The sequence below is a fragment of the Lissotriton vulgaris genome, chromosome 1_1, assembly GCF_964263255.1.
Source record: "Lissotriton vulgaris chromosome 1_1, aLisVul1.2, whole genome shotgun sequence".
NCBI classification, from domain to species: Eukaryota; Metazoa; Chordata; class Amphibia; order Caudata; family Salamandridae; genus Lissotriton; species Lissotriton vulgaris.
In genome coordinates, this window is record NC_141685.1 from 1733561034 (window position 1) to 1733580860 (window position 19827).

At 43.6% G+C, this 19827-nt stretch overlaps 1 protein-coding gene across 3 annotated transcripts in view; it reads right to left on the reverse strand.

The window, feature by feature from the left end:
• The window catches only part of NUP107 (nucleoporin 107), a 590137-nt gene that overhangs the window by 210128 nt on the left and 360182 nt on the right, over window positions 1-19827 (reverse strand). For all 3 annotated transcript variants that reach the window (XM_086919004.1, XM_086919006.1, XM_086919003.1), the window contains exon 20: window positions 17920-17958. In XM_086919004.1, the coding sequence (XP_086775130.1) occupies window positions 17920-17958 (39 nt within the window). The remainder of the gene's footprint in view (window positions 1-17919; window positions 17959-19827) is intronic.

Genomic DNA, 19827 nt, shown 5'->3' on the forward strand with positions numbered 1-19827 from the left:
GAGTGGGGCTTCGCCTTGTTGTTGAGCTGCGAGGGCGGGGGTGGGCATTTGTGTGTGCGCGTGCGGAGGCGGGGGGCTGTGTATGTGTGTGAGCGTGCATGCGTGTGTCTTGGAGTCTGTGTGTATGCGTGTGTTTAAAAGAGGCCGATGACTGTGGTGGGGGGGGGGTGTGAGCGAGTGTCTGTCTGGCTGTGTTTGTATATGCGCGCGCATGTGTGGCAACGTGAAGAAATCGGAGGGATGTGCACGGCGCGGGAAAGCAATGACGCTCTAAGAAACGAAACCGAAGGCACGCCCACACAGACAAAGAAACATGCTGAAGGAAACTGAAGGAAAAGCGCGTGCACGCAGTCAAATCCAGCGAGGGGAAGCGCGTGGCACTTTCTTGTCCTCATTCCCCCGAGTCAGCTAGCTATAAGTCTCCAACCAGGACGCATCCTTCGGATGCTAATTCCAGGCGAGACCTAAAAAGTCTAAGTAACGAAGAGCTAAAGCCAACTACCACTGAAGAAAAACCACCTGTCCTAGCAAGACCTGTCTGGATTCCAAAGATTGGAGATCTGGTCAGAGAAAAGATCGCGGTGAAGAAGGAATTTGGGCCTTCTTACAGAAAAGCAGTACCTGTCTTAGCTGTCAGCGGAACAAGATCAGTAGTACTACCGCCCCTTGCTGGTAAAAAGGAGAACCAAGTTGTATCAATCGACCTGGTGAAACCACAACCATGTGGCCAATAATAAGTAGTAGGCCCAGTGGACTCCCAAGAAGTAGCAGAAGACCAAACCTTGCTACAATCCAAGAGGTTCAAACTGAGAGACTAATCACTTTTGATAAACCTGCAGTGATTAAAAAAGGACTATGCAACAAAGCCATGGAACTTTTGCCTCTTTAAACCCAAATTGTAACAGTTTGTCAAGAAACACCTGTCTACAACGATGTAGCCTCGGACTATACAAATGTAACAAAAGAAAATCCAAAGATCAATGGAAATCCGGAAGCAATTCCACCAATTGACAGAACTGCATCTGGCTACTTTATCAACTTTGATGACTTTTCCAATGATCCAAGTGAACATGGAGACAAAACAGCAACAAAAACTTTCAAAAAGAGAATCACAGAGCTTCTTCATCAACTCAGAGAAACATATCTAATTTCAACATGGATTAAATTATGGATTGTGTTAGGTGTACTTTTCCTCCTTCTGCGGCTCATCTTAGTTTTAAGTTTGGCTAGATTTATTGATGGAAAATATAGTACATGGACACAGCAAGTCAGAACATCAACTTGGTCCTGAAACCACACAGATCTTCTCACATCGAAAAAAGAGAACTATCATCAGTGAACATCACAGCCATCCCTATACCTGGGGGTATAGCATGGGACAAAAATGACTATGAAATCTATTGCCCGGTTGAGCTCTTGAAATATCCACATCAATTCAAGATTTCATTAAGTGACTTTGTATCACCTAGTACTTTCTCTGATGATTGGGACTTTGAAAATATTAATAATATGATGTCAGATTTAGAAATGTCAGCAACATTTATAGAACATGATTATTTACAGGGTTCATCGAATTATGAAGAAATATATTGCTACAACCACTTTGGGCATCATTATCTGCATAAATCTGCTAATCCTAGAAATGTTTTCAGTTATAATCAGTGGGAAAATTGTCCAACACCGCCAAAAGGCAGTTCAAAAACATTATATGAGAAATTCCAATACTTCTAAGGGTTTAACATCACTGATCCAGAAACATTTTATTTCAAAATGTTAAATAAGACAGGAATGAAAAACATGTTGACAAATACTAAACTGATTTATTCTGAAAAATTTTATGAAAAAATGTCTACATTTGGTTTTGAATTTTGGAAAAAGAACATTGAGACAAAAACCATCTGGGGTACAAAAGAATGGCAGGTACAAGGGTTAGAATCAATATTTAGAACCTGCATGATCCCAGAACAAATAATGTTCCTGAATGACACTATTCAGCAAACAACCTGTCTTGGACTAGCCAAGGTAAAAGATTTAAACAACCCGTCTATACCAAAGCCTATGCCTGATAGAAACACCACTACATATGAGGTGTTAGACGTGTCCTATACTTTAAAACAAAACAGAACAATTCCTGATTGGAACAAATGGTTGATCTGGCCCACAGACACTAACTGTCAAGATAGATTCCTGAACAAAATACAGGGGTTCAAACAGAATAGGCCAGACCCAAGATATTCCCAGAGACAACATCCAGGGATAGTTACAACATATAGTGTAGGAAAACTATGCCTCGAATGGCTACAGAGATCCACACTTCCCGAAATTAAGCAACACTTAACTTTACTTAAAGAAGGTGCTGACTTGCGAGATTTCATAATGGGACCTCGCAAACAGCGTCAAAAACGTTTCATATACGCCGGTATATACGCAGCTTACAATGAAGTTTGGAAATTAAAACAAATTGAAACTGCAGAAAAAATACAAGAAATTGATCGTATTAATTTGGAAAAATCACTTTTTGTAGTGGACAATGAGTTAACGACTCTGTCCCCCAGAATCTATTCACTGGACAACATTGTATCATCTGCTATTGATATAATAGAACAGGATATGCTAATGTTACAACATGGCCAGTCCCAATTACGTTCTATTGTACAGCTAGGCTGGACGTTGCAAAACCTGCGTCTAATCAACATAACGTCATTATTTTCTATCTTTAACCTTACTGATAGACAAATCTCTTTGGCACAAAGAGGCGCAGACTATAAGATACTGAGCATTGAAAAACTAGAAAGATTACCATTGACAATGTCGGAAAAACCTGTCATTGAATGGATAATACATGGCACCATTACAATCCCGATAAAAACTTTTCAGTTTCAATACTGCCAAAAGTATATACCAGCAGGCCTGTATGAAAGGTTGGGTAAAGGATACATCAAGTCAACCAGGAATTTACCTTATACACATAGATGTTAGAGTGAAGAGAAAAAAAGAGGTATTTCTTAGTGGTAACAATTGTAAAAAATCACTAAGCGGTACACTTCTGTGTCAAGGAATTAACTTGCATGGAGCCTGCGAAGGGTCATCAAACAAACCTTTCATGTCATCTGCACGGCACCCCTGCTACACAGATGGAGCCCTTTTTCAGACAACTTTCCAACGGTAGCTATGTTATAATAAGTGATCACAGCTGTTGTGTCATGAAAAGCCTATCTCGTGAGCGTTACTTCCAGGGTCATTTGTTGTATGCAAGTATTGTATCCAAACAGCAATCCAGACATGGAGGCAGCAATTTGGCCTTCTGTGAATATCTCTTCTATTCAAATTGATACTTTAAGCAGAATGAAGTCTATTCTTTTAGAAACAACTGTGCCTTTAACCTCATCCAAAGAAATGTACGACCTGCAAGTTGCAAGGACAGCGGCAGAGATACATACCCTCTTATCGACAAATTGCCCCGTGCATTTCGTAGAAATGTTAAGTCAAATCTTAAACATGTCTGATACCAGTGGCATCGCACATGTATTTAAGACAATATTTTCGGGACTGTTAGCACCCTTTGAAACAGTTCTGGGCATCTTCCCGAATTTTGTGCATTCTCTATTCGGTGGCCTGCCTCTTATTTTGGGAATCGTAGCAGGAATTTTATTTTTGTTCCTTCTGCTCCGATATGGCAAGCCAAGTCACAGACAAAACTCCGGCTACGATGGAAGAAACGATCCTAGCAATACGATATCGAGAACGTATCACTAAAGTCCTCGGATTGGCCCGGCTAAGAGATCTGAATACTACCTGGTTTCTTTCATTCAGACCAATCTGGCAAAATTGCATCTTACCTGTGCTTCGATGTCTGCTATGCGGAGAAGAATGCGTGTTGGACGTCTGTCTTACACTACCATCAGCAGTACCAATGGATATCGATGCTTTGCTCGGTCCGGTAACGACTCATGCAACGTGTTGTCCCCAGCGGCTACCTATTCTGATGACGGCATTCGTTGAGACTTCACCATTAGGATTAGGTGGCGGTGAAGTACAAGATGAAAGCGGCACCACACAGGTACAACCTTCCGTCAATATTGCTGATCCTGACATCGATGATGGCAATGCATCGCACATATGCACTATTTCCACCTTTTCCGAGTTGGCCCAACTTTCACCTACTGTCGTAGACAAATTTTTTGCCGGCCTATCTGAAGTAATGTTCTCCCCTAACAACGAGAATAATATTTGAAACAGCGAGCACACAGCGTTCCCTGAACTCTGAATTCGGATTCGGCCTTCAGTTTTTATAAACCACACTACTGAAAAACATTTGGAACTATTTTTTTACCCATGAAAGCAAAATAATTTTTTCCAAATTCCAAAATATTTACCTTTTTTTTGGCACATGATACTCTGCTTAAAGTAGAACTATTCTTAGAGAACAGAACTTCTATTTTTAGAGACTCTAGAGACAATATTTTGAATCAGCCTCTAGCACATGTACAATCTTGAATAAATATGTGATGAAATGGCCTCGACCTTCTCTTCTGTATTAAGAGCCATTTCATAAATTTAATTTTCGCGATTCATTCAGTGAAGATTATAATGCACTACAAAAATTTGATCTGAATGATATCACTGCTTGAAAGCGTACAGTATAATACTCATTTTCGTGTATCTATACCATTTCAAATGCATTTTTATGTATTTTGGGGTGGGCTGGAAAACACATGCATACTTATCTATACTACTATTATAAAGAGAGAACAGAAACCTTTTGGCAAGGTAAACTCGGGAACCACAGCGCCAATCCACACACCCAATACATTGTTGTAATCCTCAGGGTGTGTAGATGGACATAGGCTGCATAAAATAAAAAATAAACGTAACTTAAAAAATTAAAGTTTAAAAACAAAGTAGTCCCCTAAAACAAGCGCCGGCCGCGACGTAGCGCTGACCGCGACCTACACCTGCATGATGTCGACAGGCGGGGAGGAGCGGTGACGAGCTGTGACGTGCGGCGAGGAGTGGCGCGGCGGCTCAGGTAAGGCGAGGCGGGAGGCGGTCCGGGCAATGTCGGGGCAGGCGGGGGCCCGGGAGTGGGGGCTAAGTCCGGAGCGCAGCTGAGGTAAGGCAGAGGCGGGAAGGCAGCGGTATAGGCAATGTCGGGGGCGGGCGGGAGGGCGGGGGGCCTGGCCGGGACTAAACAAATGCTCAAAATGCAGCCCCAGCCCCCTTCTGCCCCCGGGCAATGCTGGGGCGGGCTGCTAGTATGTTTATATATTGCTTAGTATTTAGAAATGATGGACATTATAGGTGGAGTGGGTGTTGTGAATGTATCTAGGACCCTAATTAAATATTCCCGATTCATGCCCTTATGCGGTTATAACAAATCATATCCTTATAAAGGCATAAGAATCATATCCATATTTAGTCATAGCCAATGCAGTCCAAATGCGGCAAGGCTACTTCCCCAGACTCCTAGAAAGTACAACACGTTCTTTAAACAAAACAAACCTCTAGCAGCCCGGGAATTCCCCTTGCTTTTGTTTTGATTTGTCCTAGAACTCCTGGTAGTCCTAAAAGAACTGCCAGTTCTGAGTGACAGTTCTTAGTGAGGTCTTATGTCCAACCTTACGTCAAACACGGCACCTTCCAGGTATAATATACCAGCATTTGCCTTAAGCAACACACGGTGGTTGGGAGCAGAGCGGCAATCTACTCACCCGAAGCCCAGCTGATGCGAGTGCCGAAGGAAGCCGTCCCTCCCATTTGACGCACTGGGAAAGAAGCGTCTTTTCTCCTGCCGAGAAAATTCAGCTCCAGTGTTTCCAGTCACCCTTTCGGGTTACTGGGCGATCGAGTCCTGAGAACGAGATACAAGACCTCCTTCATTCTAAAACCAAGGTACCGAGCTGATTAGATCCTTAGAGAATTCTTGATTCAGATTCTTGGCTAAAACGAACTTAACTTAAACTGCAGCTCACTTACTCCTTCCCACGTACTAGGCTTAGGTTAGGTACACAGGGGTAGGCGTATCTTAGAAGCACCAGTTGAGTACGTTTAGTCAACTTTTATTATTGTATGTAACGAATATGCTACTTACTAGTATGCATCTGTTCTTGGCATGTAGGGCTGCTGACATTCATATCTGTGCATAGATCGCCGCCTAGTGTTGGGTCCGGATGATCGCACATTGTTGTCCTGGAAGAGTCTTCGAAGTATCACGAGATAGGTGGCTCCTCCCCTGGACTAGTGCGCATGGGCATCGACTCCATCCTCAGATTGTTTTTAGCCATTGTGGCAAAGATGGAGTGTAACTCTGTGAGTGATGACCATGCTAAGGGTATTAGTGAGGGGGGCGTGGCTTGGATGCCGAGGAGTTAGGCAGCGTGAGCCCGGAGCTCCGCGCCCGATCCCGGATACAATCCTGTTAAACTGAACGAATTCCAACAGAAAACGATCGATCTGCTGGTTGAAGGCATCGATGAGACGACGGCACCCTGTGCTCGCAGATATCTGCCGATAATCGCTGCGAAAACCGACTTTGAGATGTGCCCGCAGACCAAAACACTTCGATCCAAGATGGCGGCTCGAGATCTGGACCGGTGAGGTCGCAGACAAAGGAAGCTCGACGATCTTCACCTTAAGAGACCCAACACAATCGGAGAGGTCGCTGGGGACGATGCTGAGAGCCCATAACGCCTTCAGCGTGCCAGATTTCGGCTCGACGCCCTTTAGCGGCCTCTTTGGGTCGATAACACATTTATGCTTTGTCGGTGCCGACAGATCCGAGGACTTCGAGCCGACCAAAGCAATACGTACTTTCGGTTTCGATTTACCCTCAAGTGCTTTAGGTTGCGTAGACACCGAAGCTTTCTCTTTCTGTTTCGATTTTGCAACTTGCGGCTCCTTAGACATGTCCGAAGCCGAGCCCAAAGGCGGGGCCATAGAACTTATTGGAAGATCTTGGGTAAGGCCCTGTGGCGTTCCCTCGACCTGAGCCTTATGAAGTGTTTTGGCCCCAGTATCAGTTTGTGGGCCTAGCTCCTCGCTCGAGCTATCTTCCATGGCCCCAAAGGCCCCATCGTCGTCTCCTACTTCGTCGACGACGTCTTCCGCATCGAGCATCTCAACATCAGCGTCGTAGCTGGAGTTGAACTCCGATGCGGGATCCGACAGGTTTTCTCGAACCTCCCACTCTGCTCCTTCATCATCCCCGGCATCGAAGATGTTCACCGGTTTAGGTGCCGTCTGCTGGGCTTCCTTGCGCGCCGCGCGCCAATGCAGAATTGTCTTTTTGGATTGGAACCGGGAACAAGCCATACATCTGGCATCATCATGATCCGGCGACAGGCACTTGTTGCACACCGGGTGGACGTCGATGTGGGGATATTTCGAGTTGCACACAGGACATCTCTTGAACGGGCTCCGTTCCATGATGGTTCGTCGATAAGGCCTCTGGCGTCGACCGGGCCTTCAGCGCCGAAAAGCACGCGGCTCTTCTGGATATCCGGCTCGGGAACTGAACTGGAACAGAACTGGGCACCGATCGCAAGACAATACAGACGAAAAACTAAAGGCCTTTTGGCCAAAAGAAAGTTTTATATTGATTCCGACTTGAGTGAACCAATAAGCATCCGAACCCAATGGCGGAAAAAAAACAATCTGAGGATGGAGTCAATGCCCATGCGCACTGTAGTCCAGGGGAGGAGCCACCTATCTCGAGATACTTCGAAGACTCTTCCAGGACAACAATGTGCGATCATCCCGACCCAACACTAGGCGGAGATCTATGCACAGATATGAATTCAGCAGCCCACATGTCTCGAACATGTATATATTTTATCCGTTTTAAGTATCATTTGGCTCAGAAACCATATCAATGCTTTTACAGTATTATTTCATAATACTCCTTTTACTGTACGCACTTTACTTCATGAGAAGTATTGCAATTGTGGCAATTCATTTCTCTTGCATGAGAAAGAAGACTGCTCAATAAATAACTACTTTTATTGAAAACGCCCGTCTCTCTATTTCTCTGCACTTCTGGTGAAACTAAGCATGCACGATTGAGTGAAATAGCTATCTATTGTTTTCACACGACTCTGGAGATCTACTCCTTATTCTGGGGGAGCAAAGTTGTCATGTTTATGTGGTTGTCAGAAACTAATCCCTTCTTGTCTAATCAGGAAAGTTAACTCCTTCCTGTTCATTCGAGAAGGTTTCTAGTGACCTCTGAGCTAGCTGGCATACCTAATTAAGTCTAACATATTCAGTAGAGACCGAGTCAACCTCAGTCCTATGTCTAAATTACCGTTTATGTTATTCCAATGCGCAGAGCCGATTGGGAATATAGGAACTACACTACAAAATTACGAGGAACTTTTGAAGGAAACTGCTAAATCTCTTAAGAAATGGCATAAAATGCCTATTAGTATCAGCGGACGCATAAATATAATTAGGATGAAAATCCTGCCAACATTTTTATACTTGTTTCGCCCTATCCCTCTACGACTAAATGCTTCTTTCTTTAAGCGCCTAGATGGAGTCTGTAGCGGGTTTATCTGGGGCTATAAGAAGGCGTGCAGAGTAATCGGTTTACTAAAACTCCCACTCAATCAAGGGGGATTGGACTTCCCAGATTTCAAATTGTATTACTGGGCAGCTTTTTTGGGGCGCCCGCAGTTTAATAAATCCCACAAGCAATACCTTTTTTTTTAGATTTATGCTAGGAAAAGATAATAATAGGTTTCTTTTTAGAACCAATGACCCAAATGATTTCAAGCGGGTTAAATTTAAGACCGCACGCGACATTGTAAACATTTGGCGCGCTATTATGCTTAAATGCAATACATTTGTCTATCACTATAAACTCCCTCTGTGGGGTAACCTGGGCATACTAGCTCTGGGATAAAATGTCTAGAGGATTTATATGACTATAATGGGTTTATCTCGTTGGAAGGACTGAGTAGCTTACATAATCTAACATCATTTATGCAATTTAAATATTATCAGATTCGAGATTATTTCATACGTAGTATGAAATTGATAAATGTATGGGATTCTGACATATGGGAATGCCTGTACGAGATGAACGAAAAATCTACGATTAGCATCGGATATAAAACCCTATGTACTTATAAGGAAGACGACTGTGCTAGATTAGCTGAGCGCTGGAGTCGCAGTACAGGGACACCAGTCTCAGCTAACACTATATCACGTGCCTTCGTCAGTATCAACAATTCAGTACATCCTTCTAATCTGAGGCTGCAGTATAAAACAATTTGTCAATTATATTATACACCGGAAAGGATATCGAAATGGTCATCTCATGATTTCAGTGATCAAACTAAATGCCCGAAGTGTGATTTGAATGCAGTTGATGTGAAAATTATGATTTTTCTATGTCTTGTATTAGCAGAATTTTGGCAGAAGATGACTCAAATAATGTTTCAGAAACTTGGGAGACTGTTTGTGTTATCAACAGTAGATGTACTGATGGGTGGGCAGAATATAGTAACCAGAAAGGCGGATTTAATTACTGTTTTATTGGCTTGTGCTAGGTGACAATTGCCCGGGTCTGGATCTCACGAGTACCTCCGTCCGCTCTCGAATGGTGGGGACTGGTTAAATAAACATATGATATGGAATTCGCTTTGGCTAAAATAAGAGGGAATCGTGCATTGAGCAAACTTTTGAAAGTTTGGGGACTATTGGTTTGAGGAATTTATGAAACAGTGTTGAATGTTTCGGTTTGAAGAGCTTTGTGTTCTTTACCCCCTAATGTAAAAGTGTAAACTTGCATTAGCGATTGTCTATGTCAAATGTATATCTTGCTATTTGTTCGCTCTAAAAATCCTATTTTCTTTTTTTTTCTTCTTTTTCTTTCTTTTTTTCAAGTTGGTAAATAAAAAAAATAATTTTAAATAAAAAAAAAAGGGAATTTCACCTCAAGGTGTGCTTCATCAGAGTAATTAACAGCTTTGTTTTCAGTAGACCAGAGGTTTCCAGATCGCCAGTTGCATAAAACTGTGTCTCAAGGTAGTTTATGCTAGCCTCAAGAGATGCAAGCATGCCTCTTATGGCTTTCAATACTCCGGCTTGACAGGCTATGCACTTGCCCCTAATGACAACCTTTAATGCCTCCCAAAGAGGCACACAGACCCAGTGTTTAGCTCAAAGTAATCAGTGATATTCTTCCGGATCTCCTCCTTAAAGGCTTAGTCGAGGAGGGCATGTGGCGGGAGACGCCAAGAAAATGCGCACCTCGGCTGTTTCTGGATCAGTAATTTCAGTAAACAGGGAGCATGGTCAGTCAACGAGCGTGGCATGTGCTCCATGCCTGTAGTCCAAGTAGTCACATCCCTAGAGACCAACCAGAAATCCAAGAGAGACAATGCTCTGGTGGTCGGAAATGCAGGTAACCTCCCTCAGTGAGTGGTGTCTGGTGCGCCATATATCAATCAACCCCCATCAGCCATTATTGCCGTCAAAGCGGAGCTAGCCGCCGGGTGCTACGCTTTGCTTTTTGATAGCATACTTGAATGGTTTTAAACCTCCACCTTGCAATTCCAGATTTTGATATAGGATTGCCCTTATGTGGTGGTGAGAAAGCTACAAAAAGTTTAGTTTTTCTGAAACTTTTTGTTCTGTCAATGTAGTAAAGAACAGTTCTTTTAACGTCTGCTACTGAGTCTGGTTGAGGAAAGAAGACTGGGAGCTCAACCAACTGGTTAAGGTGAAATGGAGAGACTACTTTAGGTAGGAATTCAGGGTTTGTCCTAGGAACCACTTTGTTGTGATGTATTTGTAAAAATGGTTCTTGTATGGTTAATGCCTCAAGTTCACTAACTCTCCTGAGAGATGTGATGGCCACAAGGAAGGCTACTTTCCATGTGAGAAATTGTAACTCACATTTGTGTAAAGGTTCAAATGGGGGATCCATGAGCCAGGTAAGGACAATGTTTAGATTCCAGATAGGAAAGGGCGGAATTCAGGGAAGAATTATCCTTTTGAGACCTTCCATTAATGCTTTAATGGCAGGAACCCTAAACAATGACAACTGTAGTCTGTTTTACAAGTAAGCTGCTATGGCAGCAAGATGTAATCTTATGGATGTGTATGCTGGATTACATCTTTGTAGATGCAAGAGATAACAAATAATGTTTTGAATGGAAGCATCTAATGGATTGCTTATGTTGTTATTTCAGTAAATCACAAACCTTTTCCATTTAGCTCCATAGCAAGCTCTAGTAGTAGGACGTCAGGCCTCCTTGATAACATTCATGCAGTCTGGTGGGAGGTTGAGGTATCCAAACGCTCAGACTTTAGGAGCCAGATCACTAGGTTCAGTTGAGCTGGATCTGGAAGCCTTCTGTCTCCATGGTTCTGTGTAAGAAGCTTTGGGGAAAGGTGTAACTTGTGGTGTGGAACTACTGAGAGTTCCAGTAGTGTTGTGAATCCTGGTTGCCAGGCCCAAGTTGGAGCAACTAGAATCATAGTGAGAGTCTGTTTCAGCTTGCGGACTAGTAGCTGAATGAGTGGGAGAAGCGGAAAAGCGTACGCAAATTTGCCTGACCAGTTCATCCATATTGCATTGCCCTTGGACAGTGGGTGTGGATACCTGGAGGCGAAGCTTCAGCATTTTGTGTTTAAGTGTGTGGCGAACAAATGTATGTCTGGAAAGCCAGACATTTGAAAAAAGGGACAAAGAACTTTGGGATGAAGTTCCCACTCGTGAATTTGTTGTAGCCGACGACTGAGCAGATCCGCTATCTGATTGTGTGTCCCAGCAGATGCTCTGCTAAGAGGTATATTTTTTGAGGAATGGTCCATCTCCATAGGTTTTGTGCTAGTTGTGAAAGCTGTGGGGAGTGTGTCCCCCCTTGTTTTTCTATGTAGTAAATTGCAGTCATGTTGTCCGTCCGGATGAGGACAGCTTTGCCCACGAGGTGCACCTGAAATGACTTGAGAGCGAGAAATATGCCCAGTAACTCCAGATGACTGATGTGAAGGAGTTTCTGTTGAGGGGTCCACATACTCTGAATTGTATGAGTTAAAGAGTGAGCTCCCCATCCGGTGAGCGATGCGTCCGCTGTTAGCACCATCTGTGGGACCGGGTCCAGGAACGGCTGCCCTCTGGAAAGATTTTGTGTGTTCCACCACTGCAGAGAGCGATGTGTGTGGCTGTCCACCAACACCAGATCTGTAAACTGACCCGGAGCCTAGTTCCACTGCTGTGCCAAACATTCCTGTAATGGACGCATTTGGAGTCTTGCGTAAGGGACAATTAAGATGCAAGAGGCCATCATCCCTATGAGCTGAATAAAAACTCAAGCTGGTAGTGTTTTTTGTGGTTGAAATTTTGTTATAAGAGCTAGCATACTGGCTATCCTGACAGGATTGGGGAATACTAGTGCCTTGGAAGTATCTATTGTTGCAGCTAGATACTGCTGGGAGTGGGATGCTTGAAGAAGGGACTTGGTAAGGTTTATTGTAAACCCTAAGTCGTGCAGCAGCTGGATTGTCTTGTGTGTTTGTTGTAGACAATCTGTGTGTGACTTGGCTTTTATAAGCCAGTCGTCCAGGCAAGGAAACACATGAATGTGTTGCCTTCTTAAGTGGGCTGCTACCACTGCGAGGCAATTTGCGAAGACTCTGGGCGCTGTGGTCACTCCGAATGAACAACTTTGAACTGGTAGTGTTGATCGTCCACTACAAACTTAGGTATTTCCTGTGAGCAGGGTGAATGGGAATGTGAAAGTAGACGTCCTTGAGATCTAGAGTGGCAAGGAAATCGCTTTGCTGGAGCAGTGGAAGGACCTGTTGCAGAGTGACCATGTGAAAATGGTCGGATTGTATGTACATGTTTAAGGTTCTGAGGTCTGTATTGGCTGGAGAGTACCCTCCTTCTTTGGGATGAGAAAGTAAAGGGAATAAACCGCTATACCTTGATGGTGTGGAGGAACCGGTTCTATTGTGTGTTTTTGCAAGAGAGAGAACCTCTTGTTTTAGAAGCGTAAAATGTTCTGTGGACATTGGCTGTTGTCTGGGTGGTATGTGAGGAGGGGTAGAGGGGAGTTCCAGGCAGTAACCATACTGTATAATTTGTCTCACCCCCCTGTCTGTGGTGATGTTGTTCCAGACAGGTAGGAACTGTGTTAGTCTTCCTCCGACCGAAGCGGAATGTTCTGGAGGAAACGGAGGGAAGTCATTGTTTGGTAGTAGGGGAGATTTGGTTTTAGTTACCTCGCACTCTCCCCTTGGTATTATTTCCTCTGTACCCACCCCAAAAATATCCCTTGGTGGGGGATGTTTATGTGTAGAATTTTTATAGGAGGAAGTTGTAGTCTCTGTGGTAATGTTTTTGGGTTAGCCCCTATAGTGACGAAAGGACCCCCGTGTTGTTTAAAATTGTAATGCTCCCATAGATTCAGCAGTGTCAGTGTCTTTTTTCATTTTTTCTAGAGCTGTGTCTACAGCTGGTCCAAAGAGGTGTTCTTGATCAAATGATTGGTTTGAAATAGTTGTTTGCACTTCCTGTTGAAACCTAAAATGCGTAACCATGCATGTCTGCAGAGTAAGACACAAGTGTTAACTCTGACGAGAAGGCCCAGGAAGCGGCACTAGCGTGGGAAACTCTAGTCCAAGCACTTAGGGATAGTACAATAGAGAGCGAGGAGGAGGAGGAGGAGGAGGAAGCAGAGGACCCTGGGGAACCTAGGGTGGCGGTACCTACCACAGCTCCCACCATGGACACACACACTCCTTAGACATCTCCAAACTCCGCAGGTCACCAATACACTCCAGCATGTGGCAACCCAGACACGAGACACCATGGAACACCGTGGGTGGGGGGAGGGCAAAGGAAGGGGGGGGAGGGGGGTTGCAGCATCCCATTGACACCGAGCTATCAGTTAGAACAGACCGGATGCTGGAAAAGGGGGGGGTTGGTGGGGGAGGGGAAAGAAAAGTTAAAAGCAGACAGCGGTTGATCATTGGATACGCCATCGAGTAGTGGTGGAGGGGAAGCACTAGGTGAGACAACTGTCACCCAGCCCCAGAACTACGAGCAATGACGATGTCAAAATTTTGTTGAAGAGACTTTGAGAAATTGGGATCCCGCATATACTTACATACGAACTAACTGTAATGCTTGTATTGAAATCTGCAATAAAAATTGTTTTACAAAAAAAAAGACACAAGTGTTAACTGATCTAGATGCAGTGTCAGCTGCATCAAGAGCACATTTCATGGAGGCATTTGTAATTAACTTGCCCTCCTGGACTAGATCACTGGCCTTGGCATTGTATTGGTCAGGTAAATGTTGTATAAGATTTTCAAGCTCATCATAGTGAGCTCTCTGATATCTGGCAAGTAGAGCTTGTGCATTGGCTATTCTCCAGTGATTGGCTGCTTGGGAAGCAACACGTTTACCTGATGCATCCAGCAGTTTTGACTCCTTATATGGGGGTGATGCATCACCAGAGGTTTGGGAATTAGCCAGTTTTCTTGCATTGGAGACTATCACGGAGTCTAATGGGAGTTGTGCCTTGATGTACATGGGATATTTAGGGGCTGGTCTATATTTTTTCTCAATGCGTGGATGAAAATCCTGGCCCTGACAGGGTCTTTAAATACGTCAGGTGCATGTTCAATTACCCCCTTAAGCGTGGGCAATGTGTGTATGACTTTATGGGACTGAGCAAAAGTGTCCATTAAGAAATCTTCCATGTGATCTGAATGTAGTGACACAAAATGGTACTGAGCAACCCTATTAATAAGTTGGCTAAATCCTATATTGTTGTCTGGGGGTGATGGCTTAAATGGGTATGCATCTGGGTCTTGAATGTCTGGAGGATCTGCAGGATAGTCATAATCATCCAATGTATCCTGTGGTGGGGTAGTGTTCTTATCATTAGGGTCATCTACAGGATAATGACAGTGTCCCCCTGCCCCCTTAAATCATCATCATTCTGTGGTAATAAGGGTGAGCATCGAGATAATCTAGGAGATTGTGTAGGAGAGTTTATAGGAGAGAAAGGTTTAGCAGGAAGAACAGGAGAAGAGGGTCTTATGGGCGAAGTTGCAAAGTCTCTCTTTTTTGCAGGCACCTCAGGTGTATGCGAGGCATCAGATTCCCTCTTGTTTGCTGGAACACTGATGATAGGGCCTGTTTTAAGGTCCACTTGTAATGTTTTCTACTTTGGGTCGACAGGATCTGGTCTAAACAGTTCATCCTGGTTGTCTTTTTTCCGGTGCCAATTTTTTCGGTTCCGAGCATGGCTTTATTTTGGTGTCTAGAGCCTAAGAAGGAGTTTTATGCTCCGTCGGCTTCAAAGTTGGCGCCGAGTCAGAACTTTTCTTCGGAGCCGAAGATTTTTTGTGTTTGTCCGATTCCGAGGCCTTATGGTGTTTTGATGCCGAAGGGCGCGGTACAGAGGCCTTTTTTCGGCACCAAAGGTGGTTTAAGGATAGTAATATATGGCTTGCTCTGTCCTGAGCTGCCTTCAGGCATTTCTTTGGAGCCGGGACTGGAGGCGGGGCTTCTAAAGTTCCCTTCTGGTCTCGACTAGGGCCAGGAGGCGAAGTCTTGACTAGAGCCTTTTGCTTTTGTGGTGGGGCATGAGCAGGGGCTTTTGTACTCGTTGGCCTGGAGTGATATCATCGGACCCGAAGTCATCTTCTTCAGAGACGATCTCGAGCTCCTCCGAATCTTCTGCCTCTGGAACACCAGGGCCTTCATCAAAGATATTTTCCGGTACAGCTTGCTGAGCCACGACGTGTCGTCGAGCCCAGAGATTATGGATGGTTTTCTTCGATGATCGAAAAGAGGCACAAGCTTGGCAATCCTTTTCCTCCTGTTCCGGTGATAGGCAAAGTTTGCAGACCTGGTGAAGGTCACTGTGTGGAAATTTAGCTCCACACTGGGGGCATTTTTTGAATGGAGTTCTTTCCGTTAGCCATAGGCCCGAATGGCGTTGATAGGCTCAACAGCCCGCGTCGACTACCAGAGCAGAGAGATTTGAGTTAGCACGTCAAAGGCACGCCAATGAGACAATACCGTCGAATATGATTGGTTGCGCTTTGAAAAGATGAGAAAATACGGTGCCGAGCCCGAGTGCAGCAAGTTTTATCTGAACTCGATGGAGGAGAAAAAACAATCTGGAGATGGAGTCAATGCCCATGCGCACTACTAACCAAAGGAGGAGTCACTTACGTCGTGACTACAAAGACTCCTACAATAACAAAGTACAAACCTCCGAGCCCAACACCAGATGGCGATCTATCCTACAGTATACAATCTACAGCTCAAATGCCTCGAACAAGTAGCTAAATGGGAGCATGGATCGGTACAAGTCAGCAAAAGCATTCCACAGGAGAGCTTAACACAAAAGAAGGAAGGCAAGCCATCATATAAAAAGGGAGCAAATGCAAGTGGCAATAAAGTGAGAATAAAGCAAGGGGCAGCTTTAAGCACACTATTAATTTTTGTATGGTCCACAAGGTCTTCCGCAAACAGACAACTAAACGTTATCTGTATGTTAGACCAAATAAAAAGGATGAAAAAAAATGTTTGATTTACAGGACTACCTAACATAACCTTTGTAAAGAAGGTGGAAGAATGATCAGACACGTTCTAGAATACTGCACATGGTTAGTGCAAAGAGGGTGCAGATTTCATGTTAGGGAAATATTGCTCTCTCAACTCTCATAATTAAATCAGCAATGTAGTTCAATTTTAAGATTGATTCTTGTCTAAAACAATTGAGAGAGGCTCCTAAATACATCATAGGACAATAATAAAGAAAGTAACTGCCTCTTATGATAGCTGAAGGGGATCAGTTAAGCCATGTGCATCTAATGGGGTGCTGATGCATTTCACTGTACTTTAGTTTCTGGAGTGAGTCCTTCATCGAAGCTAGAAAACAATTGTGTCTCAGACCCTGTAATATTCAGCAACCATCAGGCTATCAGAGATGGCGAACATGGATTTTACACATTCCACATTATAATACACCACCAAAGCAGTGAATACATTGACTGTTGAGATTGGGCACAGAGATTTGAACCCCACCAGGCTCCCAGTCTTTGCAACAAGTTATTGCAGTATATAAAGGAAACAAGATTTGCTGAAGTAAAATCATAAAGAGAGGAGCTACCTCAACATTGAAAAGAAAGGAAATCAAAACATGTGTATGAGCTTAGTTTGCTCCTTGACAACAGGCACTAAAACACAATCCGAATTGTACAAATAAACAGAACAATAGGTCGGTGATGTATATAGACCCATACAGCTTAGTATTCCGTGTGTAACTTGAATGCAATACATTAATGTTATGAAGTATTGGGCTTATGAAGGAAGAGAAACTCAGGTGAAAGCAGTAGCAACAAGCACAGGTAAAGCTAAATTGTTTGGCTTGAATGTTGAGGCCTCTTTATAGGATTTTTAAAAAGCCTGCAGCAGTGTGAAGAGACATATAAAACATTATTGCTTTCTGTGCGAAAAATGTAATGTGTAATGATTCAGTGGTTTTGAGATGTACAATAGTACTTCATTCATGGTAATACAAGCACTCTATAAAAGGCAGAATGATATGGCAAACACGCAATAGAATGTGGCGAGAGGGTAATACTCCTCTTGGTGCAGTTAAAGATCACCTAATGAGTATTTAAAGAAAAGGTAACAATAGATCATGCAGACCTAAAATCTATCTTTAACTTCTTTTATACCATTAAAGGCTCAATGCCTAACAGAGTAGTGCCATACATTCTCATTCACGCTTCTATCATTGTAGTTATGTTCACATGTTTTCGCCATCCCCTGCTTTTCAACTATAGAGTGCCTGCACTGCAAATTTGTACCAGAATGGATGACTACTAAATAGCATATTTTGCAAAATACAACAGATTAAAAACTGTGAATTTTACCTCCACGTAGGCCTTTAAAACTTCCACGGAAACTTCTTCCTATAAATGAAAAGCAAAGAACTCGTAATAAAGTAACAAAAACACAATGTATCTTAGCAGGAATTCATCCCTGGAACTTTAGATCCTGAGCTGGATTGCTTTTCTGGTGACTGCTAATAGAAATGAATAAAATGTTTGTCTGTACTTCATGTAATTGAGACTGCATTGACCGATGTGACCCCCACCCCCTCCAATAACTGAACAATTTTCTAATTGAACTTTTGCTCACACCTTTCTCGTCACCTGTTGTGGTTTACTTTTTCTTTTTTCATTTTTTTTTTCAGCTTAGTCTGTCTCCTTGTCCTCCCCAACGTGGCACTGACTTCCACACAGTTTTAATCTCAGTGGTCTATCTACTAAGTGTGAGGAAAGTGATTTATTACATGGTGTGGCTGTAGGACCTTCAGGTCTAATAAAGTGACATTTCCATATCAGGTACAACCAGGTTAATTTGTAAAACCTTAGCACAGTCCTGCATAGCTGCAGCTCTGAGTGATCAGGCTTTTTCAGGCTGCACTTTAGCGGACAATGGTGATCGGACATTCAAAGCTACCACCTCGCCAAGGCAGGCTTCTTCGGCTTTTAAGGCCCTGTGGCTGTAACAGGGAGTGAGCCATCAGACTCTTGGAGACCCCATCTCTGTCTGGGGCTCGGGGACAACTTTCGCACAAGCAGGACACTACAGGCACAACCCTTTCTTTGCTAGCCCAAGGTGCAGCCAGTGCATTCAAGTCTTGAAAGCAGCCTCTCTTTATCAGGTCTAGAGAACTGTAGGGCAGTCCTTCGGTCCTCTCTCTGGTACAGGGGTAGTCAGGGTGCCAGGAGTGAGTGTTTTATGCCAGTTTTGAACCCAGGTGGAATTGGGCAACTAACTAGCTCATTGGGATATCAGGTCCCTCCCACTTGATGACAACGTTCTGCCACGTTTGGCATCCAGCTATCGCAGAGAGCACTATTCTGCCAACTCCAACATGGCAGAATTTGTCTTTTGATGTTTGGAGCTCCATATCCCATCCTAGAGGTGTGGCTAACTGGGGCTTACACGCTCACGGAAAACCTTTTGGTAACTGCTTCCTCCTCTTTAACTGAGATGCCAACCTGTCTGCTAAAACAAATGAGCAGCCTCTCGTACACTTGAGAGGCTGCTCATTTATTTCAGCAGACAAGTTGACATCTCAGTCACACGACCAACATTTTCCCTTCAAAGACGGCCTTCCCTTTGAAACTCGCTTTTTGGGCTCACACCTTGTTTCACCATCATGCCAGAAGGAGGTCACAACTCCTCCAATGGCAGGGCATTTTGGGTTTCTTCCTGAGAGTCGTTCACACCTCCCTCCAGGAGGGCAGAAGGCCATCTAGAGGACAGCAGCTTGTTTGCAACCACAAAGGGTCACTAGGAACCTTTGGGCAAAACTGTGGAAACTTTCTGAAGTTGCCATTTGTGCAAAGGTTACAGCACATTCAACTTGACAAATCAGGTTAATGTAACCATTCTTTTTCTACCTTCAAGTACCATATTTAACAGTCCCATTAGAGAAGTAAGCACCACTGAGATGCCAACAACAGTAACATTTTACAACATGGTCACGTAGAAACAAGAGCACAAGTATCTAAATATATAGGAACAGCCGCAACCTAAAAACAATTACTAATGTTAAATCCACCAAAAATAACATTAGGTATTCAAGCAAGTTATTTGTCATTTAAGGTAAGCGAAGTCATACTTCTCCTACCGGTTTACCTCCAGAGACTCAAATTTCTCTTACTAAGTCATTGTTTCTATCATTAGCCAATAAACATCTTAAAATTGGTCTTCGTAATGCCAGGTCAATCCCTAAACATACCATGAGATTTGTGAAGTGGTCGATG